The sequence below is a fragment of the Sorex araneus genome, chromosome 1, assembly GCF_027595985.1.
Source record: "Sorex araneus isolate mSorAra2 chromosome 1, mSorAra2.pri, whole genome shotgun sequence".
Taxonomy (NCBI): Eukaryota; Metazoa; Chordata; class Mammalia; order Eulipotyphla; family Soricidae; genus Sorex; species Sorex araneus.
Genome location: NC_073302.1, coordinates 388,529,882 through 388,557,043, shown reverse-complemented (window position 1 = coordinate 388,557,043; position 27,162 = coordinate 388,529,882). Strand labels below are relative to the sequence as shown.

At 37.1% G+C, this 27,162-nt stretch overlaps 1 protein-coding gene across 6 annotated transcripts in view; it reads left to right on the top strand.

Moving 5' to 3' along the window:
• The window catches only part of AKAP9 (A-kinase anchoring protein 9), a 145,566-nt gene that overhangs the window by 106,073 nt on the left and 12,331 nt on the right, over positions 1–27,162 (top strand). For 3 of the 6 annotated variants that reach the window (XM_055124946.1, XM_055124956.1, XM_055124928.1), the window contains 16 exons: positions 4,094–4,246; positions 4,907–5,086; positions 5,761–6,837; positions 10,190–10,330; positions 11,846–12,334; positions 12,576–12,639; positions 12,746–12,870; positions 13,630–13,821; positions 14,295–14,483; positions 17,399–17,543; positions 20,248–20,467; positions 21,377–21,527; positions 23,577–24,245; positions 24,545–24,753; positions 25,088–25,193; positions 26,758–26,940. In XM_055124946.1, the coding sequence (XP_054980921.1) occupies positions 4,094–4,246; positions 4,907–5,086; positions 5,761–6,837; positions 10,190–10,330; positions 11,846–12,334; positions 12,576–12,639; positions 12,746–12,870; positions 13,630–13,821; positions 14,295–14,483; positions 17,399–17,543; positions 20,248–20,467; positions 21,377–21,527; positions 23,577–24,245; positions 24,545–24,753; positions 25,088–25,193; positions 26,758–26,940 (4,293 nt within the window). The remainder of the gene's footprint in view (positions 1–4,093; positions 4,247–4,906; positions 5,087–5,760; positions 6,838–10,189; positions 10,331–11,845; positions 12,335–12,575; positions 12,640–12,745; positions 12,871–13,629; positions 13,822–14,294; positions 14,484–17,398; positions 17,544–20,247; positions 20,468–21,376; positions 21,528–23,576; positions 24,246–24,544; positions 24,754–25,087; positions 25,194–26,757; positions 26,941–27,162) is intronic. The other 3 variants (XM_055124969.1, XM_055124965.1, XM_055124937.1) reach the window with 3 other exon arrangements.

The window sequence follows — 27,162 nt, the reverse complement described above, 5'->3', positions numbered from 1 at the left end:
CAAGGATATACAAGGCACTGGTTGGAATCTACAAGAAGAAAACTCCCAGCCCCATCAAAAAAATGGGGGATGGAAATGAACAGAAGCTTTCTCAAGGAAGAAATACAAATGGCAAAAAGGCACATGAAAAAATGCTCTTCATCACTAATCATCAGGGAGATGCAGATCAAAACAACTATGAGATACCACCTCATACCACAGAGAATGGCACACATCCAAAAGAACAAAAGCAACTGCTGTTGGCGTGGATGTGGGTAAAAAGGAACCCTCCTACACTGCTGGTGGGAATGCCGACTGGTTCAGCCCTTTTGGAAAACAGTATGGTCGCTCCTCAAAAAATTAGAAATTGAGCTCCCATTTGACCCAGCAATACCACTTCTGGGAATATATCCCGGAGAGGCAAAAAAGTACAGTAAAAATGACATCTGCACTCGAATGTTCATTGCAGCACTGTTTACAGTAGCCAGAATCTGGAAAAAACCTGAGTGCCCGAGAACGGATAACTGGTTAAAGAAACTTTGGTATATCTACACAATGGAATACTATGCTGTTGTTAGAAAAGATGAAGTCATAAAATTTGCATATAAGTGAATCAACATGGAAAGTATCATGCTAAGTGAAATGAGTCAGAAAGAGAGAGACAGACATAGAAAGATTGCACTCATCTGTGGAATATAAAATAGGAGACTAACACCCAATAATAGTAGAGATAAGTACCAGGAGGTTGGCTCCAAGTCTTGGAAGCTGGCCCCACATGCTGGAGGAAGGGGCAGCTTGCATAGAGAAGGGAACACCAGGTAAAGTGTGGTTTGAGGACCTGCACGGGATGGGAGATGCACTCTGAAAATAGAATATAGATCAAACACGATGTCCACATAGTACCTCTGTTGCAAACCACAACACCCAGAAGGAGAGAGAGAGAACAAGGGGGAATGCCTTGCCACAGAGGTGGGGTAGGGCGGCGGGGATGGGGTGGGAGGGTGGGAGGGATACCGGGAACATTGGTGGAGGGGACTGGGCACTGGTGGAGGGATATAAACAAAATGCAAACATGAAAGTTCACAAGTTTGTAACTGTAACTCATGGTGATTCACTAATAAAAAAATAATAAAAATAGCCAGCTCTATAAATGATTTTTAATAATCATTTCCATGAGAAAAGTCATTTTCTCACTATTACATTATACTAAAGTTTATCTAAAAGACTCTTGTTTTGTGATTTCTCCAAGGGTAATAGGGTACTTTTTTCTGTCTTCTGAAAAGAAAAATAATCAAAGACTAATAATCTGTTTCCTAAAAAAGTAGATTTTCACAAGTAGTCCCCAAAGCAGTCATAGTTGATTCTACTTAGGTAATTACTGACGAGATGGCCAGACATGTTTAGTGAGTAAAGGGTTAAACTGACAGCTGATCCTGGTCTACAGGTGTTTAATAATAGTAACTCACTTGAAGAGTGACTGGCAGAACCCTCTCATCTAAAATAACAGGAACATAGAAGAGAAAGATGTACTAGTTACTAGTGTTCCGTAGCCAAAAAAAGAACCACCAAATCATATCAGATTTAATTTTGGAGAGTAGGGGAAATGTGGATACACATTTAAAAGTGATAAAAAAAAAAAGAAACACTTTCTTGAGGAGTGTGGGTAACACCTGGCTATACCTGGCCATACTCAGGGGTTACTCCTGGCTCTGCACTCAGAAATTACTCCTGGTGGTCTATGCAATGTGTGCAAGGCAAGCACCCTACCCACTTCACTCTCTCTGGCCCCTGCACTTGATTTAAAAAAAAACTTTAAAAACCACACAAGTAGGTACAAATTAATGTAATTCAGAGTTCAAATATTATTTAGTAACTACATGTTTAAAGATTAAAGCAAATCATTGCCAGTCTACTAAGCCTTAAAATAATCTTCTTGTTAGGTTGTTATAAGTTTAGTAGTAAGATAGCCAGAGGCTAAACAGGGGTTGGAAAAATTGAAAAAAATGCCCCTACAGTATCAATTTAGGGAACTAGAGGAGTCTAATACTTCGACTTCAGCTGCTTCTAATATAATGTTGAAGCTTTAGAGTAATGCTTCTCACACTTTAAATGTATGCAACAATTCCCCTAGGATCTTGTTAAAATGAGAATGTTTTTTCAGAACATCTGAGTGGGACTTAAAAACATGCACCTAAAGGTCAGAGAAAAGTTCAGTGGAGTGAGTGAGTGCATGCTTTGCAATGCAAATGCAGGAACCTGAGTTTGGACTTGTGCCATGCATTCTTCCTCAAGTACTGCAGGGAGTGACCCCCAAGTACCACCTGATGTGCCCCACCCCTTCTACAACAAAGAAGGAGTATACTGTGTGATAGGTTTCCTGATGATGTCAGTTATGCTGCTTCAGGGACTACGCAACAAACAGCAAGATTTGGATCATATGGTTATGATTTTCACCACAAATTGGCATATTCAAAAAGAAGGCAAATATCATTTGAGATGGGGCTGTTGTTTTTAAAGTGAGGTATCATGGTTTACAGTAGTATTGATAGTACAATGTTTTGCTTAAAATTCTTCTACATCACCTCCACCACCAGTGTCAGTCTCCCTGCACCACGGTCCCTTCTCTTTCTTCCACTCCAAAGGCTGCAATTTTGAACTTAAATGTATATGTATGTATTGATTTTAAAATAATACCTTGTCATCAAAAGTTGTTATAGAAGATTAGGGTAAGCACTGTTGGAGAGCTTTGAAGATACAATCATCACAGTGTTGGGCAGACTAACCTGATAATTACATGCCTACATCTACAGAACGTATGTGTTATGTCTAATGAGTTTAATACCAGTGTTACAGAAAAATATTTAAATACAAGTTTCAGACATTAGTTATTAGCAGTAGGGTAAATGATAGTTAAGAATTTAGAGCTCCAAAGGTAAACTCTTGACTTTACCACATACTTAGTCATTCAGCCTTAGACAAAGTATTTCTCTTTCCATGGCTGTTTTCCTCATCTCTGGAAAGGGGATAATTCTAATACGGATATCACAATGTATAAAGGGTTTTAAAATATAATAATACATATAATGACTATATTCAGTGCTAATGGCAAATAATCTATAAATGATGCTTATTATTTATATTGCTCCTGTTAAGGAAATATTTTCTGGTTATGAATTATTGTGTAAGTGACATATGCCACTTTTAAGTTGTAAGACATTAAATAATTAATAAGCTGTTCTCTCTGCCATCTGCCACTAAATGCTACTCCTTCATCCAAGATTGCTTTTAATGTAGGAGTTTTGATCTTTGAATAAATACATTTTTGAAGATCCAGTCATTAAATTTTTATTAAGTAACAGCAAAGTAGTGAGCTAAAGTGGCTGTTCTTGTCCTTAACCAAATCCAGTTTGTAAAAATACAATAACTCGCTCTTAATCTCAATCATTAATTTCAGTCTCATTACGTAACTACAAGGAGTAACTGCTGTAGTATTAACAAAATCTATCCTTAGAAATAAGCTATATTTCTGTTTCACTTATGTGAGAATGAGCCAGTTTCTCTTAAAATTGTCTTATGAATATTTCAGACCTAAGTATCTCATGCACTTAGTGTCTCTGTTTCCTTCTATAGGCAAGTCCCATGACACCAAATTTCACTGGTTTAACTTTAATATAAACTAAGTTATTGAGACTTGCTTGGTGGCTTAAATAACTGATATAATTCTGCAACTCTTTGAGCTTTAAGAAGAGCAACAGATATAACTGGTACCTTAAAATGTATATTGTTTTCCTTCCTCCCATGATTTTTTTCTGCTTTATTATAGAAGATTATAGGAAGAAAGTAACTGTGTATCCCTCTGAAGGTCTTGGGAACTCTTTGCTCTGGAAAGAATGATAGAGTTTTTAAACATGTCTAGAAACAAAATTTCTGGACATGGTGAACATGTTTAGAAACATCTGGCTTAAGAAAACAAACAAAAAAAACTTTCCTTTATTTTCTGACTCACATGTTTTAAGCAGGTGTACTTTATAGAACTAATATAACACTCTTGACTATCTCTTGTCAAGTATTTGTATGATTAGTGTTTTTCTCTTTTGGTAATTTTATATTAAAGATCACTAACTTAGAAGAACAATTAGAGCAATTCAGAGAAGAACTAGAAAATAAGAATGAAGAAGTTCAACAACTACATATGCAATTGGAAATACAAAAAAAGGAATCTACTACCCGTCTACAAGAACTTGAACAAGAAAACAAGTTGTTTAAGGTAATTCTTAAAAAAAAAATTGCCTATATCTAATTGATAGTTTTTAATACTCTGTGACTGGTATTATAAGCACTTCCTGATTCCAGATGTTAAGTATTACTTAAAAGAGGATCATTAGTATCAAATGGATTTGTCTGGAACTTTTCTTTTTTTTTAGGGTATGTTGAGTGGAGGTAAACATTTCCACACCTTGGGGGACAATGTGGTATCAGAGTTTAAACCTGGGACTCCTCCACGCAAAACATACACACCAGCCCTTTGAGCTGTCTCTCCAAACTTAGAACTTAATTTTCAACCCAAAATAAACACTTGAATTAATCACAAATGAAAAAAAAAGTTGATACTTTATCAAAATACTTTTAAGAATTGTTGATTTATGAGCTGGAGGAATAGTACTGTGGGTAGTGCACTTGCCTTGCATGTGGCTAATCCAGGTTTGATCGTCAGGACCACAAATGGTCTCCTGACCCTACCAGGAGTGATTCATGAGCACATAGCCACAAGTAAGCCCTGAGCATGACCGGTTGTGTCCCCAAACTCTCCCAAAATAAAGTTGATTTCTAATTATTATGATACTAATGATTTTTATTTGTACACTTTGGTAAAGTGTTATCAAAATCAAATGTGTTAATCTGCTTAAAATGTAATTCTTATTTCCAGGATGAAATGGAGAAACTAGGATTTGCCATAAAGGAATCTGATGCTATTTCTACTCATGATCAGCATGCGCTATTTGGGAAATTTGTTCAATTAATGCAGGAAAAAGAGGTAGAAATTGGCCAATTGAATGATCAGATTACAAAACTTCAACATCAGCTTGAAATTACAACAGATAATAAGGTACACTCTTAAAATTAATTAGTACATGAAATTAGTTTTAATTTTAAATTTAGCAATTTTAAATTGAAATTTATTTTTCATTTTCTCCTTGAATATAATGAACACACAAACCTTAATTCTCTTTATTCATTAATTATAAGGACACATTTTCCATTAACTATGAGTATTTTGTTACATCCTAGAATTCTCCAAGAGTTTTAATGTTTTCTTGAGAGTTTCTGGTAACTCAGATTTTTATCATATTCAAATCAAATCTATCAAATCTATTCTTCTCTTTTGTGAGTTAAGATAATTAACTTTGTACACTACTTGTTTAAAACTGATTTTATTTCAGTATATTATACCTTTTCAATTAGAATATACTGATAATGCCTTTTCAGTAGAATTTAAACTACTAGCAGTATAAATTTATATTTAGCAGAATTTTCTGAATGAAATTTTCATTGAGATTCTTGATGTCCTAGAAGATGACTGGTCTGTCTTAAAAAGTAAAACAGTGTATGTTTGAAAATGAATATTATTTTTGTGTGAACTACACTTTAAGATTGTGCTCTGAAGCAGAATTTCCAAAATAAAGTCAGAATCAGTGATGTGCCTCAGTAGTGAAGTGGAAAAAGGGGGAAAAACTACATGTGTGTGTGTGTGTATTTACTGTGTATTTTTTTTATTTATAGATTATTGAAGAAAAAAATGAACTGATAAGAAATCTTGAAAACCAAATAGAATGTTTGATGATCGATCAAGAACGTGTAAAGAAAAACAGAGACGAAGAAATTGAGCAGCTCAATGAAGTGATTGAAAAGCTTCAACAAGAATTAGCAAATATTGAACAGAAGGCATCACTGGATGCTAATTCTTTCCCAGAAGAGGCAGATAGTTTAAAACATCAATTGGATATGGTAACAGCGGAAAAACTGGCTTTGGAACAACAAGTAGAAACTACTAATGAAGAAATGGCCTTAACAAAAAATGTGCTAAAAGAAACAAATGTTAAAGTGAACCAGCTAACACAAGAATTATGCAACTTAAAGAAAGAACGTGAAAATGTGGGGAAAATCCAGAGTGTACCAGAAAAAAATACTCACATAGATGTGGATGTTCTGCACAAAAACAAATCTGAACTGGATGTAGACCTCACTCAGAATGCTCTGACACCTCTGGAAAATCAGACTTACCTCAAATCTTTGGAAGAAAGTAGCCGAATTTCCATAAACAGTTTTGAAATAAAGGTGCTACAACTTGAGAACACTGTGAGTGCAAAAGACTTAGAACTTACACAGTGTTATAAACAAATAAAGGACTTGCAAGAGCAAGGCCAATCTGAAGCAGAAATGCTTAAAAGGAAGATTATAAACTTACAGAATATACTTGAAGAAAAGGTCGCTGCTGCTCTTGTGAGTCAAGTCCAACTTGAAGCATTTAAGGAGTATGCAAAAGTCTATCAAGAAAAGCAAGCAGTTTCATTAGAACCAAAAAAACCAAGTATACAGACTTTAGATCAATTAACAGACAATGAGATGGTGTTAGATGTATCAGCATTAACCTTAAGGATATCAGAACTAGAAAGCCAAATTGTTGAAATGCAGACAAGCTTGATTGTAGAAAAAGAACAGGTTGAAATTGCAGAGAAAAAGGCTATGGAAAAAGAGAAGAAGCTTCTAGAGCTACAGAAGCTATTGGAGGGCAATGAGAAAATACCAAAAAATATAGAAAGGAAAAGAAGTCCTCAAGGAGATGTTGAAGTTCTCAAGGTTAGTTTGCATTTGATTGTTTTCAGTTAAATATTCCAGTATACTCATTCCATGTCTCTTAATATGATCGATAATTTACTAAATTAAATGTGCTGTTCTTTGCATCTACCAATTCATATGTGAATGAGTTTCATAAAAATGTCATTGCTGTTCTGTGCACTCATGTATTCATTAGAATAATTAATCAAAACTTTATGTGGTAGTCTTTAAATCACATTACTCATTTTACTAGCAGAGCCCTTAAGAGTATTCAGGTATGTAAGGGAAATCTAACTGCGACATCTATCATCTCATTGATCACCAGGGTTGGTTCACCTGATCTGGTTGACTAGAAGGATTTCCCTTCCTGTCTCACCACTTCATGTGTATCTCTCCAGGAGGAGGATGACCTGCATGCTTAGTAGAAGAGGACAGCTTTTCCCCAACAGAAATGGAGATAGAGAGTTGGGTTTAAGGATATATCAGTAGTTGCGTAGCTATGTGCCCCTAGACACCCTGGAATCTCCAAACGAGCTCTCATCAGGAATAGTCCAAAGAAATTTAAAAGATTAGGGGCTGGAGCGATAGCACAGCGGGTAGGGCGTTTGCCTTGCACGCGGCCAACCCGGGTTCAAATCCCAGCATCCCATATGGTCCCCTGAGCACGGCCAAGGGTAATTCCTGAGTGCAGAGCCAGGAGTAACCCCTGTGCATCGCCGGGTGTGACCCACAAAGCAAAAAAAAAAAAGAAAGAAAGAAATTTAAAAGATTAAATGTAGCTAGCAGTGCTCATCTAGAAGATTGTGTAGGTGTTTTTACCCCATTAAATAATAGAAAATATCAAAATTTTAGTTATAACCCACTTTTGTACATTTTATATTTGTTAATTTTAGTCTCTTAGGAAAAGGGTGTTTTTATTTTACTCTTATAAATCTACTCTTGTGTATAGATCTGGAATCATTTATTATAGAAAATATATGAAAGGACTTTAAATTTCGAATTCTCACTTTACATATCTGTAATTTTATCTAGTAAACATGCAGTCCTGTTTGAACACTGGGAGCTTAACTAATAAGTGAGAATTCTATAAATACATAATTTCTTTTGCAAAGGATAAATTTGGTTTTTAGGTTTTTTTGGTTTTTGGGGGGGTACACAACTTAATGCTCCAGAGCCCTTTGAGCTGATTGGTGCCTCCAGGAATAATAACTCACTTCATTTACTATGCCTTTCCTCCTGCTTTAGTGATAATATAAATTTTTCTAATATTAAAATAGAATGAAAATTTTATGTAAAATATCTTAAGAAATATATTTGTAAGATGTGGTATCTATTTTTGTTGTTTTTGTTTGCTAGTTTGTTTGTTTGGAAGTACATACCCACTGTGCTCAGGGCTTACTCTTAGGCTCTATGCCCCGGGATCACTCATGGCGGTGTTCAAGAGACCATTATGTGGTGCTGGGGATGGAACCTAGGTCAGCCGCATGCAAGGCAAGAGCCCTGTCTGCTGTACTATTGCTCTGGCCCAATGCATGGTACCTTTTGAGAAATAAATGTGAAAAGGTCTTGAATAGTAATAAAAAGCGTTTTTAGTAATAATTTATAAATGTTTAGAATATATGCTAATGACCAAATAATGCCAAACATTAGCCAAGCGGCACAAATGCTGTCCGACTTCGACCACAAGTGTTGAAAGGTCAGACTGCAGCTGAATCTCACCAAAACAATGCTCATGAAAAATGAATTAGTCCCTTACATTCCATTTGCTCTCAACGGAACAAATATCTCTGACTGTAGCAGCTATGTGTACCTGGGTGGAGAATTCAACATGAGGAACGACTTGGCGCTAGAACTGCACAGGAGAAGAGAGCAGCGTGGAACACTTTCAAGAACATAAAAAAAGTGGTTAAGAGGACAAAGAACCTGCAGCTCCAAGCACATCTTTTCTACTCCACCGTTCTTCCTGCACTAACATATGCCTCTGAGACCTGGGCCCTACGTAAACAGGATGAGAACGCTATTTGAGTACCCCAAAGAGGAATCGAAGGAGCTATGCTTGGAATATCACGTTTCACTCAAGTGAGAGAAGGAATCCGGAGTTCCGACCTCAGTTGACGATCAAGAATCAGGGGTGCTGGGGCTGGAGCAATAGCACAGCAGGAGGATGTTTGCCTTCCCCGACCCGGTTTCGATTCCCAGCATCCCGTTATGGTCCCCTGAGCACCTCCAGGGGTAATTCCGGAGTGCAGAGCCAGGAGTAACCCCTGTGCATCGCCAGGTGTGATCCAAAAAGCGAAAAAAAAAAAAAAAGAATTAGGGGTGCTGTCTTGTATGCCAAGGCGTCAAAAATCAATGGGCCAAACACGTAATGCGATTCAGAGACAATTCAGGACTAGAGCTGTAACCGACTAGATTCCACGGGACGTCAAATGACTATGTGGCCGGCCACCAACTAGATGGTTAGACTTCTTTGTCAAGATTGTCAGACTTCTTTGAATGAATAGTTTGAGGCTCTTCGTGTTCCTGGAGTGAGCAGGTGCCATTGGGCTACACTAAGCACGCGTCATGGGCAAAGGGAGACATTACTGGCACCCACTCAAGCAAATCGAAGATCAATGGGATGACAAGTGATACAAATGATATACTAATGACATGGTTTCGTTTTTAGAAAATCATTCTGTTATTACATTCTCAAGAATATAAAATGGGGATCGGAGAGAAATTAAGAGGTAAAGGGCTTGCTTTATATGTGACTGACCCTAACTTGATCCCCAGAACCACATAAGCTTCCCTGAACACTGCCAGCTGTGATCCCTGAACACATAATGAAGAGTAAAACCAGAGCACAGCCAGCTGTAGCCCAGACCTCTTAACCCCAAAAGAATATAAAATGATAATTCTCAAAATATTTCTCCATTTATTGAAAGATTTTAGATAATTTTGTCCCTGTTATCTGATAGGCAAATTATTTCTGGAAATCTTCATTAGAATGTGTAGCTTAAACTTGGCGCTCTCTCTCTCTCTCTAGATATGTATATTTTTTGTCTGCTTTTTTTTTTTTTTTTGTCCACACCTGGTAGCACTAGGAACTTTCTCTACTTAGGAATCACTTCTGGCAGTGCTCAGAAGAACATATTGGGTGCTGGGGATCAAACCTAGGTTAGCTGCGTGAAAGACAAGCACCTTACCCTCGGTACTATCTCTCCAGCCCAAATACACACGCGCGTGTGTGTGTAGGTATGTATGTGTGTGTATATATATATGTATATATACATACATATTTATGTATATATACAAATATATACGTATGTATATGTTACATATGTATATATTTTTAATGATGTAAATTTTTTTGTTTTGCACTACCATTCAGACTACCACTGAACTAATTCAAAACAATGAGGAAAGTGAATTATTTGGTCAGCTCGAGGCAGTTCGAGCTGAATCAGCAGCTAACAAGGAAGAACTTGCCAGTTACAAAAAGAAGGCAGAAACACTACAAGAAGAGCTTTTGGTAAGATTAGAAGTAACATAGTCTTGATTCACTTATTTCTTATTTAACTTCATTTGATTTCTTGTTTTTTTTTTTCATTGAATAACCATGAGAGAGCATTACAAAGCTTTTATATTTGAATTTCAATCATACAATGATTGAACATCCATCCCTCCACCAGTGCCCATTTAACACCACCACTGTCCCCAGTATTCACCCCACTTTCCAACCCTCTCCTTGCCTCTATGGCAGAACATTTTCTCCATACTCTCTCTCTATTTTTGGGCATTATGGGTTTTTTTTTTTTTTGCTTTTTTGGGTCACACCCAGCAATGCTCAGGGGTTGCTCATGGGCTCAAAAATCGAGGTGCTCAGGGGACCATATAGGATGCTGGGAATCGAACCCGGGTCTGCCGCGTACAAGGCAAATGCCCTATCCTCTGTACTATCACTCCAGCCCCGAATTATGGTTTGAAATATAGATACCGAGAGGCTATCACGTTTGGTCCTTTATCTGCTTTCAGCACATATCTCCCATCCTGAACAATTCCTCCAACTATCATTGACTTAGCAACCCCTTCTCTTTTCCAGCTGCCTTCTCCCCCAGCTCATGGGACGGTCTTCCAACTATGGAGCAGTATTCCTGGCCCTTGTGTCTACTGTCCTTGGGTGTCAGTCTCATATTACTTACTTCATTTGATTTTCAAAGTATATTTTTTTCTGTTAGAACAAACCCAGCTCTCAAATTCTAAAGCTAAAAACCAGTAGTCTTATAAATATAGTGAAAAACTTCATTGCTCCAAATTTTTTCATTAGCATAGCATTTGACCGAATTTTCCTGAGAATATTTGTTAGTAGGATGGTTTTAATCTCTAGCTCTGTTATGAGGGAGAAGAAAAAAAGTGTTAAGGAGAACTATCTTATCCTATGAATACAAAAAGTGGTTTCACTCTTATATAAAAGATATTTGGAAGCTATTAATATTTCCATTTTTCTTGCTATTATTATTATTATTATTATTATTATTATTATTATTATTATTATTATTATTATTTGCTTTTTGGGTCACACCCAGCGCTGCACAGGGGTTACTCCTGGCTTTGCACTCAGGAATTACTCCTGGCAGTGCTCAGGGGACAATATGGGATGCTGGGGATCGAACCCAGGAGGGCCGTATGCCAGGCAAACGCCCTACCTGCTGTGCTATCGCTCCATCCCCAATTATATTATTTTTAAGTGTTTTTCTTTATTTTTGTATCACACCTGGTGATGCTCAGTAGTATTACTCCTGGCTCTGCGCTCAGGAATTGCTTCTGGTGGTGCTCAGGGGACCATATGGGATGTCAAGGATTGAACCTGTGCTGGTTGCATGCAAGGCAAATGCCCGACCTGCTATATTATCACTCTGACCCCTTTCTTGCCATTTTAAACTAAATTAACAGATGTCATTAGTGAATTATACTCACCTTTCTACACTAAGGTCTACATTCAGTATGGATAAATTGTAATAATGTTTTTCTGTTCATTTTGTCTTAGTTAAGAGAAAGAAAAGTGGAATCCCTCCAGAAAGAATTAAATGAAGTTAGTGATCAACTAACAGAGGCAGAAGAGAAATTAGCCTCCTTCTTAGAAAAAGAAGATAAGACTGAGGTACAAGAAAGCAGAAAGTTCTGCATATTAGAGCCACTTCCTATTAAAGTGGTTAAAAGCGCTGCATCCCAGACCAGTGGGACAGTCAAAGTCAGTAGCAGCGATCACACTCCAGAAATTCTTGTTAGAAATGCAGGAATTCAAATTGATTTACAGAGTGACTGTTATTCAGAAGAAGTCAGTGAAATAATCAGTCAGTTTACTGAAAAAATTGAGCAAATGCATGAACTACATGCTGCTGAAATTTTGGACATGGAATCCAGGCATATTTCAGAAACTGAGACCTTAAAGAGGGAACACTATGTTGCTATTCAGTTACTGACAGAGGAATGTGGTACCTTGAAGGCAGTGATACAGTGCCTGACATCTAAAGAGGTATTTGGTTTTCATAATATGTACATCATGTGACTTTTTTCCAAGTTTCTACTTTCAAGAGAAATTTGGGAACAGTCTCTTCATTATGATATAATTATAACTTTAAACCTACTCCATTATTGTGACAGCTATAAGCAGTTGTATTTTTTGCTTTGGTTTTGTTTTTAGAGCCCCATGAAACTGTTGAACCTGATTTTTATTAAGGAAAAAAAAAGTTAATATATTTTCTTTCTCTGATTAGGGATCCACAATTCCTGAAGTAACACATTCTGATGCTTACCAAGCCAAAGACGTTTGTTCCAGTGGTAAGTTACCAATTTCTGCATTTTTTTTTATAGTACTTCTTTAGGAAAGGTTTCTATTTTAATAGTTAATGGTTGTGGGTTTTTCGTTTTGTTTTGTTTTTGCAAGTAGATTCTGGATCAGACTGGGGTCAAGGAATTTATCTTACACAAAGTCAAGGATTTGATACAGCATCAGAAGACCGAAGAGAAGAAGGTGAAAGTTCAACAGATTCATTTCCAAAGAAAATAAAGGTACTAAGAGACTTATCTTTTAATAAAATTTAACCACTGTGGTTTCTATATTGTTTATGAGAAGTTACTTAGTGTAAGAGTCTGAGAAAAGAATTTCATAGCTAAGTCTGTTTACTGTTAAGTTTGCATTTACTACATAACAAAGTACAATAGACTTAGTAGTAGGTATTTGTAGGAATACTTTCAATATTTTTTTTCTGATGGTTTCGTTTGTATATTTTAGGGGGAAGTGTTCCCAAGTGATGCTAAGGGGGTCAGGGACCACGTTAGAAGATACTCAGTTATCTGGGTCAGCAGATGTGGTGCTGCTTGGATTCTATGCATTTTAGGCCATCAAGATGGTACTCCGGGCCACCAGAGCCATACCCAGTGGTGTTCACTGGGTGCGTCTCTTAGTGCCAGGGATCAAATTGAAATCATAAGCACCCTGACCCCTGGCCTTGGTTTTATTTATTAAGAACACTCTCAAGCCTATAACTTTTGTACCTTTCAGTTCTAAATTTCTTCTGGTTTTTGGATTTGATGATTAGCCACTAAACTGACCTACAAAATATGTAAAAGATAAATTTTAGACCTTGAGAGGCTTACCTCCAGAAAGAAGGCTTTCAGTGATGGAGGACTAACATTTCCTCTGAGCAGTGATTTCCAAATTCATATGACTAGATAAGCTGTTTTGCTTAAATTGTATTTATATGTGCCTGCTTTTATTGATATTTGATGAATTTCTCATGGTATTGGCTTTTGGATTTTGGTTTCTAGGGATTACTCAGAGCTCTGCATAATGAAGGCATGCAGGTGCTCTCTCTCACTGAGTCTCCCTATAGCGACGGAGAGGACCATTCTGCTCAGCAAGTTTCAGAGGCTTGGCTAGAAGAAAGAAGAGCTTACCTCAGTACAATCTCATCCCTTAAGGATTTGATTGCTAAAATGCAAATGCATAGAGAAGCAAAGGTACTCAGTATTAAACATCATCTAAGTGGGTTTTTTTATATATATGTATATATATATATATATATATATATTTTTTTTTTTTTTGCTTTTTGGGGTCACACCTGGTGATGCTCAGGGGTTATTCCTGGCTCTGCACTCAGGAGTTACTCCTGGCGGTGCTCAGGGGACCATATGGGATGCTGGGAATTGAACATGGGTCGGCTAGGTGCAAGGCAAACGCCCTACCCCTGTGCTATCATTCCAGCCCCGTTTTTTTTATAATTTTTATCATAAGACATTTGATATGTTATCTTTCATGATTTTTTTTGGTATGAATTATGATGCTTTTGTTTAATGCCTCAGATCACACACTTGAAAGTAAATCCATATACTTTTGACTTGTAGTATATATTTTTGTTGGTAGATTAATACTATTTTTAGAATATTTTAAAAACATGCTTGTACAAAAACTTTTTTTGTTTATATTTTGCAAGGTTTACGAGAATTCTCATCCTCACGAGAGCTTGACAGACTGGCGAACTGAACTTCTTCTTGCCCTTCAGCAAGTTTTCTTGAAAGAGCGCAATGTCTTACTGGCTGCCTTTCAAACCGAGTTGACAGCTCTAGGTACTAGAGATGCAGTTGCATTATTCAGCTGTTTGGAACATAGAATCAAAGAACAGGTATCAGAATAAAACCTTAAAACAGTGTCTTAAAATAGTAATAAGTGAGTTATTGATTAAGTTTGAATGTTAAATTTTTAATTGGAGACAAAGAATACTGAGGGAAAAATCATTTTACCTTAAATGCCTTAAATATTTTATGTGCTATTGGAAAATGAGCAAGACTAAAAATAAGCTAATCATCCAACTTATAAAGGTAGACAAGGAGCAATAAAATAAGCTAAAAAACATAAAAGGAATGAAATCTAGTAAGTTCTTATAATTTGAGTCCTATAACATTGATGTTATTAAAAATATTCTTCATTTCTCTAAAATATTTCAGAAACAGTTAAATACTAAATCATTCTAAATATGCTCAGCATTAGTAAGCAGATTTTTATTGATTTTTTTTAATGACATGCATGATGAACCATCGCTACTAGGGAAATTGTTTTGTGTTAGGTTTTTATGTTCTGTTTAGGTCTTGTGGTTTTTCTCTACTTTGCTTTCTTCCCATAGCTCAAAGACGGACTGTTCTTTAGTCTGTCTAAATTGTTATTGAGTTTGTTTCTGTGCCCTCAATTGTTTGGAACATTTAGTAGTTTTATGTTTCTGTGACCAGAAATTTGTCATAGGAAACTAACACCTGGTAACAGATCACTGTATCACTGTATCACTGTTATCACTGTTATCCCATTGTTCAGATACTGTTATAAAATTAGTTTCTGTGTATGTATTTCATTTCAATTTCCAAAGAACCTATTGAAAATATAGAGAACTTAATTGTACATGGTAGGTTCCTGTCAATTTATAATCTTACTATGTATGTTTTATTTAAAGGCGCCTATATATTGCCTTATTTTATTTCATTGTGATTGAATTCATGGCCAGTATCCCTGACCTCATGCCTAAACAAAACATCTAACACTTATTACTTTCACCATAAATAACATTACAATCTTCTTGTGGTTTAGAACACTAAATAATACTTTATCACTATACTTGGGAACATTTTAGATATCAGAATCATGAATGAAAAACAGGAAAATGCAAAACGCACATTCCTAAATGGATGGGGGAAAAACACTTGTGGGGTCAGAGAGATTAGTACAAAGTTAAGAAATGTTTATTTAGCACGTGGCCGTAGCTGCAGCCCTGGCTCAAAGCCTGGCACCACAAAAATTATCCGCTGAGTACTGTCAATTGCAGCCCCTGAGCACTGATCCAGGTGTGGTCCCTGTTCATTGCCAGGTGTGCCCCATCGCCCATCTCCCCCACCTCCAAAGAAAGAACATTTATTTGTTTATAAGACATGAGAGAAGACATTGTCACTGTATTGGACTTCAGAAGGAAGATATATATCTAATGATTTTAAAATGCTTGCCACTCTATACGTGTTTACAAACAACTATAAAGGCATTGCAGATATTGAATCACTAAGATAAATTTTAGTGATAGATAATTTTATAAATATATAATCCACAAATGATAAGAATAAGTTGTAATTAATACAACAATTAGTGAATTCCATTGACATATGGAGAGGTTAAAAAACATAAAAGTTAGTTCTTGAGGCCAGGGATATGGCTTAATGGTGAAAGACGTGGTTCACACATATGAGGCCCTGAAATCAATCTCTGAATCCCTAGAAGATCACACACACACACACACCCATGAATGCATGCATGCACACGCACACACGCACAAACTGATGCACACACACATTTTTTTAAAATAGCTAATGAAAATGAAAACTCCCCAATGGTTAAGGAAAAATATTAAAAAGCATATTATTTAAAGAAAATTTATTGAAATTGGAATCAGTAAAGCTATAGCTGAGATATTCAGTTTTTCTTATTTTTATATCATGTTAATTTAGTTAAATGGTCATATTTTCTAGGAATAAACAGAAAACATAAAAAGACTTTTCCCACTCTACAATTGTCTGTATTCCAACTTGGGATGTATAGCTAGTAAAGGAATTAAGTTTTACGTCAGTTACTAAAAATTTACTCATAACATTTAGCTCCCAAATCTTGATTTTTAAATGCATTCACCCTTAAAAGGAACTAGGACTCATTGTACAAAATGGTCAATTGCTCAACTGGGACAAGAAAAGTACAGATGAATGTGGGATATCTAGTTTTGCTGAAATGAATTGCTTAAAGAATGAGGGGAATATTTCAGAAGGTCATAAAATTCAGCCTGAAATCATTCCTTGAGTCCAGTTTGGGGCAATTTGGACATCAAAGTAAACAATGACAGTTGACAGGTTATAAACTATGAGTAATATAAGAATCCACAAGTTCTCTTGGGGATGTCATTCCATAGTAGAGCAGTCTCCACGCTTGTGTGAAACCCTGGGATGAATCCCTGCCCCCACCTACACACACACACACACAAACACACACATTTAGCAAGGCCATACTGATAGAACTAAATTAATAAAATTTTTACTTAGAATGCTAACTAATATGTAGAAGAAATGAAATTGGTAAATCACCCTTTAGTAAACATTTATAGTAATAATCAGTTCAAGCAATAATCATTTATGAGTATAAGAACTAGTGTAGAAAAGTTTGATCTGAAAAATGTGTTTGCAATTTCATAGTAGGTCCTAGAAAAACAATTTTTATTTCTTATTAAAGAATCACTGTGATGTACAGTTACAAACTTATGAACTTTTGTGTTTGCATTTCACTCATATAGTGATGTAGAAAAACATTTTAAAAATATTTTTCTATAAAGAGTGAACAGTTGCTTTGCTGATAACCTATTTCACCCATGCTCAAAATCAATATTACCAGTTACAAAAAAAACTGAACTTTCCGAAATTTGAGCTTGTATGTTCCTTTCCTTTCCCAGATATCCTGCTTAATTTTACTATACCTTTGCAACTCTCTTGATTTGATTTTTTTTCCTTTGCATTGTCACAGGGTATTGAATATCAGGAAGTTATGGAATGGCTGCAGAGTGCAGATAGGAGGAGTTTGTTATCTGAAATTCAAGCACTGCATGACCAAATAAATGGTAGGAAAGTGATTTTGAAAAGAGAGCAAGAAAGTGATCAATCAAACCAAGGTATGTTGTGTAAAAACTTCATGTTCTATGGTACAAATACATGAAAATATTAAACTTTGTCTTCTTACATAATTGTAATTATTGTTAAACACATTTTCCCTTAGTCACATTTTCTTCTCATTCTCAACATTAGTCAGGTAATATGCATAATTTTACTCTAGAGAAAATAAAGATATTTTCTAATTCATTTTAAAATGACAATTTCACGTAAAATAAGTATTACCTAGATCAGATTGTCCATTTAGTTCATTGAAATTGTCGTCTTTGCTTCAAACCTCTATATGAGGATAACCTGGTGAAAGAAAGTTGTATTTACAATATTTACAATGTGAATATTTAAGTATACATATTTACAATATGAATAACTTTTTCTTTTTAAATCCTTTTTCTTGGTTGTGAACTCTAAGGAACATATAGCAAAGTCTGAAATGTGAAAATATTTCACATCACACCAGGTGATGGCTCAGTGGGCTCAGGTGCTATCTTGAAAGTGTGAAGCCATTGGGGTCAGAGCAGGGGACACTGAGTAGAATGAATTGGAGGATTGAAATAAAAGAAAAGCATAAGGTCATGTGTTTCATCCTTAATAGAGTTCACTTTGAACGTGCTTTGAACATGGTCCCTGGGGTATTTCTCACTGGACTCATCTCAAAAGAATGATCTCTGGTGCATAGCCAGATGTGTGCTACCACCTCAAATACATAATCTACCCACACAGTTTAAGGTGTTCAAATACTGCATTCAGGAGTGAAATCCCCAACAAATGCTATAGCCAGAACCTGTGTAAACATCCTCATTAAAGTGAACAGTTCTTGGTGACAGTTCTTGGTGCATACCATATCCAAGTACGCAAGCACTGCAGACCCTGAGGGAGTGCCACAGCCAAGTGTGTGATCTCTGATCATTGCAACATTAGCAACTAAGAGCACTGGAGAGGGGGTCAATAAATAATAGTTGTAACACTTGCCTCTCTGTGTGTGAGACCCTGGGTTCCATCCCTGGTATTAAAAGTAATCTGGGCCGATAGTACATGGAGTAAGACATTCTCCTTGCATGCAACTGACTCAGTTCCTGGTAGATTATTGTCATCTGAGTACCACTAGGAATAATCCTTAAGCACAACCAGACGTGGCCCGTTCTTTTCCCCATATTTAGTTTCTGCTCTAAAGAGGTAGTACAGAAATTAAGGCACTTACCTTGTACATGGCTGACCCCAATGCGATCCCAAGCACTGCCAGTCCCAAAGTTAGGATTAAGCCCCGGGCACTACCAAGTGTGAACCCAAAACCCTGAAACAACAAAACAAAGCAAAAAAAATAAGAATTTCTGGAGCTGGGGAAATGATTGGGAAATCATTGCTTTGTATGTGGGAACAGAGGTTCAATATCCTGCACTGTGTAGTCCCCTGAGAACAAATAGGAATGTCCCACATGGAACATGATGGGAGTAACCCATACCATTTCTGGGTGTGACCAAAGTCCCCCCAAAGAAATTTCTTAGTGCATGCTGTTGAAAATTTGAATAAAAAAATTTCAGGCTCTTACTTATAGTATCCTGTGAGCTGAAGAGATGGTACAGCCAGTAAGATGCTTGTCTTGCATGTGTTTGTTCCTCAGCACCCTATTTCTTCCCCCCAGCCCCTCCAGGAGTGATCTCTGAGCACAGAGCTAGTAGTAAGCCCTGAGCACCACCAAGCATGGCCCCCAAACAAACAAAAACATGGACTGGAGCCATAGCACAGCGGGTAGTCACATGCTTGCCTTTGGTCCCTTTCCCTGCATATGGTCTCCTGAGTGAATGATCCCTGAATGCAGAGCTCAGAGTAAGTCCTGAGCACCAGTGGGGTGTGGCCCCCAAAACAAAACAATTGAAATGAAAAAACTTAGCATTGTGTAGGCACAGTAGTTTTAGTTTACTCGTGTCATGTAAATTATTTATCATTTTAAAAAGATACATATTTTTTAATACCCTTGGTTTGTTGCTGATATTGCAGTCACCAGAGATTGTGCACACTTGGCTGTGGTGTTTGCAGTGTGCTCACAAAAGTCACACTTTTTGTGGTCCTGGTGCATATTTCTGTTGCAGTGCTCACTTGGTGGAGGGACATATTCTTGGCTTTGCTGCTCACACACGCATGTCTGAGGTATGCTGAAGATGGCACCAGATCCCAAACAGCCTCAAATCCTGCTCAGGCTTATGGGACTCTATTGCCTATTAAACTCAGCCTCAGGTTTGCCAGGCTGGTGCTTTTGCATTGAGTTATGCCAGGACCCCAGTTAATTGTCCTCACATGGTTTTACTTTTCTGAAATCCTGAGTATTAGTACTTTGAGGAAAATATTTGTTTGTGTACTTTTGCACACGGCCAACCCAGGTTCGATTCCTCCTTGGAGAGCCCAGCAAGTTACCGAGAGTATCCCGCCCTCACGGCAGAGCCTGGCAAGCTACCCGTGGCATATTCAATATGGCAAAAACAGTAGCAACAAGTCTCACAATGGAGATGTTACTGGTGCCCACTCGAGCAAATCAATGAACAACGGGACGACAGTGCTACAGTGCTAAAGTGCTACTTTTATAAATTGATCATTTGGGGCCTACAGTCTCTGAAGCAATCTTCTAAATTACTAGCATTCTGTTTATGAAAATATTTCTAAACCTAATATGTGTTGATCATATTTTATTAATAACCTTAATTTTCCACCTAGATGTCTTAGAATATAATATGCAACATAAGCAGTCACAGATACTGGAGATGCAAGTGGAGCTCAGCAGTGTGAAAGACAGAGCTACAGAACTGCAGGAGCAGCTGAGTTCTGAGAAAATGGTGGTTGCTGAACTGAAGAATGAACTTGCACAAACTAAACTGGAGCTGGAGACAACACTCAAGGCACAACATAAGCACCTAAAGGAGTTAGAGGCATTCAGGTGTGCCAAAAATCCTTATGAAAGATGTGTGTCAGTAAAAGAATTAGAATTACACAGTAAAAGAATTGTGTGCAAAATCTTTAACAAGCGTAGCATTCTACATGGTGTCTAAATGCCAGGAAACTTTCTGATTTATAGGAAAAACTAGAGTGAAGAGGGGAAATTCCAAAATTTTCTAAATGATAAGTTTATGCTCAGGTATTGCCATACTCTTTACTGTGGCCTCAGTTTTATTTAAAACTTCTTATATTAAATAGATCTTTGTAACCTTTATTTTGCCACCAAGTAATTTGAAATATTTGTGATCTCATTTGGATTTATGATTAGCTAAAATTGTAAAATATTATCCACTGAAATGATTTTTTAAGGATAGATTTGTTGGTAAATCCAGAGATACTCTGCTTTCAAGGGACACATCAGAGTTAGGCTCATCCTTTTGCTTAAACATTGGAGCCACACACAAATGCATGTGGTGATTCCACTGTTTTTGTAGATAAAAAAAATTTATTAAAATTATTTTCTTACAAAAACTGCTTGTAGTGGGGCTGAAGCAATAGCACAGCGGGTAGGGCGTTTGCCTTGCGCTCGGCTGATCTGGGTTTGATTCCCAGCATCCCATATGTTCCCCTGAGCACCACCAGGAGTAATTCCTGAGTGCATGAGCCAGTAATAACCCCTGTGCATTGCCGGGTGTGACCCAAAAAAAGAAAAAAAAACTGCTTGTAGTGACAGCTAGTAGCTAATAATTGTATACCAGAAATAGTTGCTTTGAAAAGACTGTAATATCTTCATGGTATATATTTTCCTATGAACTGGTTTATATATGCTTCTATTTTTCTGTAGAAGCTCCTATTTTTTGCAGTATACACTTGGTCAAGGTGGTCTTATGAAAGTTTGTCTTTGATTTAGGTTGGAAGTTAAAGATAAAACAGATGAAGTACATTTGCTTAATGACACATTAGTAAATGAGCAGAAAAAATCTAGAGAGCTTCAGTGGGCTTTGGAGAAAGAAAAAGCCAAAATAGGACGCAGTGAAGAGCGCGATAAAGAAGAGCTTGAGGTATGTTACCTTTTTATCTCATTATATATAGAAAAATTCAAGCAATCAAAAATGTCTTGCAACTTTCCTAATTCTAAAATGTGAACCTTAGTCTACTTCACTAGGTGTTCACTATGTGTTGAATACTTCTAGCACCGTAACACTGTAGCACTGTTGTCCCATTGTTCATCGATTTGCTTGAGCGGGCACCAATAACGTCTCCGTTGTGAGACTTGTTAATGTTTTTGGCATATGAATATGCCAGGAGAGCTTGCCAGGCTCTACCACACGGATGGAATACTCTTGGTAGCTTTCCAGGCTCTCAGAGAGGGATGGAGGAATCAAACCCGGGTTGGCCGTTTGGAAGGCAAACGCCCTACCTGTTGTGCTATCGCTCCAGTATAATTATGATGCCAACTAAACTGAATTATCAGAAAATACTGATGGCATGGGTTTTTTGTTTTACTTCATCCATACAAGAATGTATGCAGACTGTTCTGTGGAATGTGTTTGAGAGATTTGAGTTGATGCATAAACAGTTTGATACAGAGGGCAGTCGTATCAGTTTAATACAAAGGCATTTTTTGTTTCCTGTTTCTGCCTTGTGATGAGTGATACTTCTCTGGCAGGAGTGTCCATGCTGCCATATATTTAGAAAATCTAAAGTGAGTCCCTTCTCTTTGTTCTGTCCCAGCCTTGTACAGCTCTCAGCTCAAGTCAGATTGTACTGCACATGGTACCCACTTGAAGAGCTAGTCCCACAACTCTTCTTTTACCTACATCATCCATGAACTCACTAATTCTTTACTAAAAAAAGTACATAGATAGCATTCCTTTCCCCCAGTATCAGCTAGTGTATCCTTCAGGCATACTGAGCTCTCTCGATGACAGGAACAGGTGAATACTAGATACTAAATATTGTCATTACAGATTTGTGTTGGTTTTAAGTCATTTCCCTAACCCTGCTTTCCCTAAGCTCTATTTTTAGTATGTGGGATTATAAAACGTGGGTTTTTTTTGGCAATTCGTGTTTGATTCCCAGCTCTATGTATGTTCCCCTAAGCAATCACAAGGGATCACTTCTAAACACAGAAACAGGAGTAGCCCCTGTACACTGCAAGGTGTGTCCTAAAACACCCCCTCCCCATCAGTCCCCCTCAAAAGAGACCAAAATATGATGCTCTATAGGGACTCAAATCATATCAGAAAAAGCATGCATTTTTTAAAATGTTTGTATTAGTGAATCACTGTGAGGTACAGTTACAGATTTAAAAACTTCCATGCTTGCGTTTCAGTCATACAATGATCAAGTACCCATCCCTCCACCAGTGTCTATTTTCCACCGCCAATGGTCCCAGCATCATCCATCCCACCACTCCCACCCCGTTCCCTCCACTCCACCCTGCCTCTGTGGCAGGGCTTCCCTTTTGCTCCCTCTCTCCTTTTGGGTGTTGTGGTTTGCACTGGAGGTATTAAGTGGCCATCATGTTCGGTCTATAGTCTACTTTCAGCCCACATCTTCCATCCCGAGCGGGCCCACCTAGCACTCTTTACTTGTGGTCCCTTCTCTATCTGAGCTGCCTTTTCCCCCAGCATGTGAGACTGGCTTCTAAGCTGTGGGGTAATCCTCCTGGTACTTATCTCTACTATTCTTGGGTGTTAGTCTCCCATTCTGTTACTTTATATTCCACTGATTAGTGCAATCTTTCTATGTCTGTCTCTCTCTTTGTGACTCATTTCACTTAACATGATACTTTTCCATGTTGATCCACCTATAAAAGCATGCATTTTTAACAGTTATTCCTAAGGAAAATGTACTATGCTTTGTCCTTATCCAGATAAAGTGATGTTTGAGAAGAAACTACTATTTAGTTTAGCTCTCTTTTTGCATTCTTGAATTAAAAGTCATTGGATTATCCAAATAATTGTGCTCTAACTACCGAAAATTTAAATTATATAACCAGTTTTATTGCCAATACTACCAACTTGGTGCTTCGGGCACAGATACATGGCTTGCAAAGGGTGTTTAATGATATTAACAAATTCTTCAACTAATTTTTCTTATATAAGGATCTGAAATTTTCACTTGAGGGTCAGAAACAAAGAAATATTCAACTAAATCTACTTCTGGAACAACAGAAACAGTTACTAAACGAATCACAGCAGAAAATAGAATCACAAAGAGTGCTGCATGATGCCCAGTTATCAGAAGAACGAGGTCGAAACTTAGAGCTTCAAGTACTTCTTGAATCAGAGAAAATTCGGATTCAGGAAATGAGTAGTACCTTGGAGAGAGAGCGGGAATTGCATGCCCAGCTGCAGAGCTGTGATGAGAGTGGGCAGCCTTGGCCCACCTTACCCTCTGAGAATATCCTTAAGGATCTACAAAAACAATTAGAGGAAAAGCACAGTCGCATAGTAGAATTGCTAAATGAAACTGAGAAATATAAGCTGGATTCTTTGCAAGCAAGACAACAGATGGAAAAGGATAGGCAGGTTCACAAAAAGACATTGCAGACAGAACAAGAGGCCAACACTGAGGGACAGAAAAAAATGCATGAGCTCCAGTCAAAAGTGGAAGACCTTCAGCGCCAGCTAGAAGAAAAAAGGCAACAGGTCTATAAGTTAGACCTTGAAGGGAAACGATTGCAAGGAATTATGCAGGAATTCCAGAAGCAAGAACTAGAAAGAGAAGAAAAAAGAGAAAACAGAAGAATTCTGTATCAGAATCTTAATGAGGTAAATTGGCACTTTGTTTTTGAACTTCGGGCACTTTGATGTGGGGCAGTAGTAACTTTGCACATTAATACTATAAACTTCAGCACTATTGTACCTGTTTTACCTACTTTATAATAAAATACTGCATTCCTTCTGTCACATAATTTTTACAGTGGTTTAAGAAATTTTTAAGTACAGATAAATACAAATCATATAAAAATGTAATCCTTTAAAGTTTATAAATTATTTAAATAATAAGTGTGTATATATGCTATTTATTGTTAATTGTTGCTTTTTCTTTTTCTATTCAAAACTGCTAGCCAAGCACATGGAGTTTAACAAATGATCGAACTAGAAATTGGGTTCTTCAGCAAAAAATAGAAGGACAGACAAATGAATCAAGCTACCCTAAACTGATTGAAATGAACGGAGGAAGCAGTGACTTTAATCATGAGTTAGAAATGATCAGACAAAAGCTTCAACGTGTGGCTGTAATACTACAGCAGCTTGCCCAGAAAGCATCTGACAGGTTAGAATTTGCTGCCAACACATTATCTTCACATTTTGGCCCTAGGGGGAAAAACCTGCTTCATGTGAGGGAGAAATTATAGTGTGTTTATTAAAAAATAAAAAATCATTTTTAAAATATATAAATAGGATCAGAGAAATAGTACAGTGGGTAAGGTGCTTGCCTTCAGGAGTCCGAGCACAGAGCCAGGGGCAAGGCCTGAGCACCATTGTGTGTGTGTGTGTGTGTGTGTGTTTACAGGCAAAGTAGAGTCACCTGATAACTGTAATGTTTATACTAGTCAAGATCTCTAATTGAGAATATGTATTTTGACATTTTTATCTTTTTCTTAAAGACTACAGTTTGAAACAGTAGATGACGAAAATTTCATTTGGGTTCAAGAAAGTATCGATGGAGTTATTTTAGAGCTGCAAAAATTTACCGGGCAACCAAGTGAAGAGGTAAGATTTAAATCTGAAGAGTTTTCATCTTTTCATTTATTTTGCTTATTAATAAAAATGTTTGCCTTCCCCCAGTACATCATAGTGAAATTTTGTAGGGAAATTAGCATTATCACTACGAGTTTATTGTTGTCATTATGTTATGGTGCTAGGTTTTTTGAAACAGTAGTCTGGCATCTACCCTTATTACTTAGTAAAATCATCCTCAGAATGATACAGAAGTCTTCAGCAATTGATAATCTGGTGAATTTTTTCAGTCCCTATCTCTTTTGGGACTTTTGATATTTGACACTTTGGCCTCTTCCGTCTTAAAAAACAAAACAAACAAACAGAAAACCACTCTTTCCTTGCCTTTTTGACAGCTAATCACTTCTTCCATTGAGGAGCACCTTAAGTTTCTTTCACTCTATTTTTCCCCCTCTGATTATATAACTGTGAGAGCTCCTTCATTCTCATAGCTTTTTTTTTCTAGATTTCCTTTATTACCAGCAAATGTACCAGCCAGCTACTATGTATCAGGTACTATATTGGAGTAGAGGGATCTTTAGTTTTTAAAATTTTTACTAAGGAGCTGGAATGATAGCACAGTGGGTAGGGCATTAGCCTTGCACTCGGCCAACCCAAGTTCGGTTCCCAGCATCCCATATGGTCCCCCGAGCACCCCTATGCATCACTGGGTATGACCCAAAAAGCAAAATAAATAAATAAATAAATTTTAAAAAAAAATAAAATTTTGACTAAAAATATAACCTTATAGCACTTTTCTTCTAGCTCACTCTAGTTCTTCTCTCTGTGATCTAGGCATACAGTCTGTTAGTTATTGAGTATGTTTCCTTGGGGGAATGTATCACATGGTGATTCTTAGGAACCTCCCAGACATATTTCAAACTGAGTATCATCTGCTTTCCTCCATCCTTTCCCCAAACCCACCTTTCTGCTCATGATAATCACACAGTAGAGGAAGCCAAAGGTCACAGTAGGTTGCTTTTCTTCACTCTTCCCTGCACACTTTCCCCAATCACTTAGTCCTTGTGCTCTACCAGCTTAAACAACACATCTTCCTCATACTCTTTCTAGTCCTTTTTCATTCCTTCATTCAGACTTTCCACATTTCTGTAGTCTGCAGCTACCAACAAATTCCCAATGTGTTTGACTCTAGAATTTATTCCCTGGGTTACTTTGCACACTTCGGCAAAGGAATGTTTCACACACATAAGTTTTGTCAGTGACATGCTCCTGCCTAAAGTTTTTCATACTTTGCACTCTCTATTACTCTATTGTCTGTAAAGTGAAGGCAACTTTACCTCTCTCCACAACAAGCAGTGTGTAGCTGCCTAAAAACAGTGCATTCTCACTCTTGCCTTTGTGCATTTGCTCTGCTGTTCCTTCTTAATATGTCATTCTCTATCTTATTTCCTGCTTGGAAAATCCTATCTTCTCTTGTAAGCTCAATTCAAACACAATTTCTTCATGAAACCTGATACCCTCAATGCCTCTCACATTTTTGTTTGCATTATTCATATATGTTTGTGCATGTGTGATCTATGATACTATCTCTCTCTAGCCTAGCTTAGTGTCCCCAAGTACTTCTTGTGGCTCATTGATGGAACGACTACTGAGACAAAATGCTGAGCTGACAGGACATATCAGTCAACTGACCGAAGAAAAGAATGATTTAAGAAATACGGTTATGAAGCTAGAAGAGCAGATCAGGTGGTATCGACAGACAGGAGCTGGCAGAGATTGTGTATGTCTATAATTTGCTTCCTTTTACCATAAATGCTAACATCATTAACCATGTTACCTAAACTGTTATGAAATTTAAAATGTTGTGGAATACAAAGAATGAAAAATATAAAGCTATGCTAAATAAAACTGAATACTAGAAGTAGACTTTCATAGGGCTTTTCAGCTATAAAGCTGATCCTCTCAGTAAAGGCTTATATACTTCACATATATTCTTTGATGT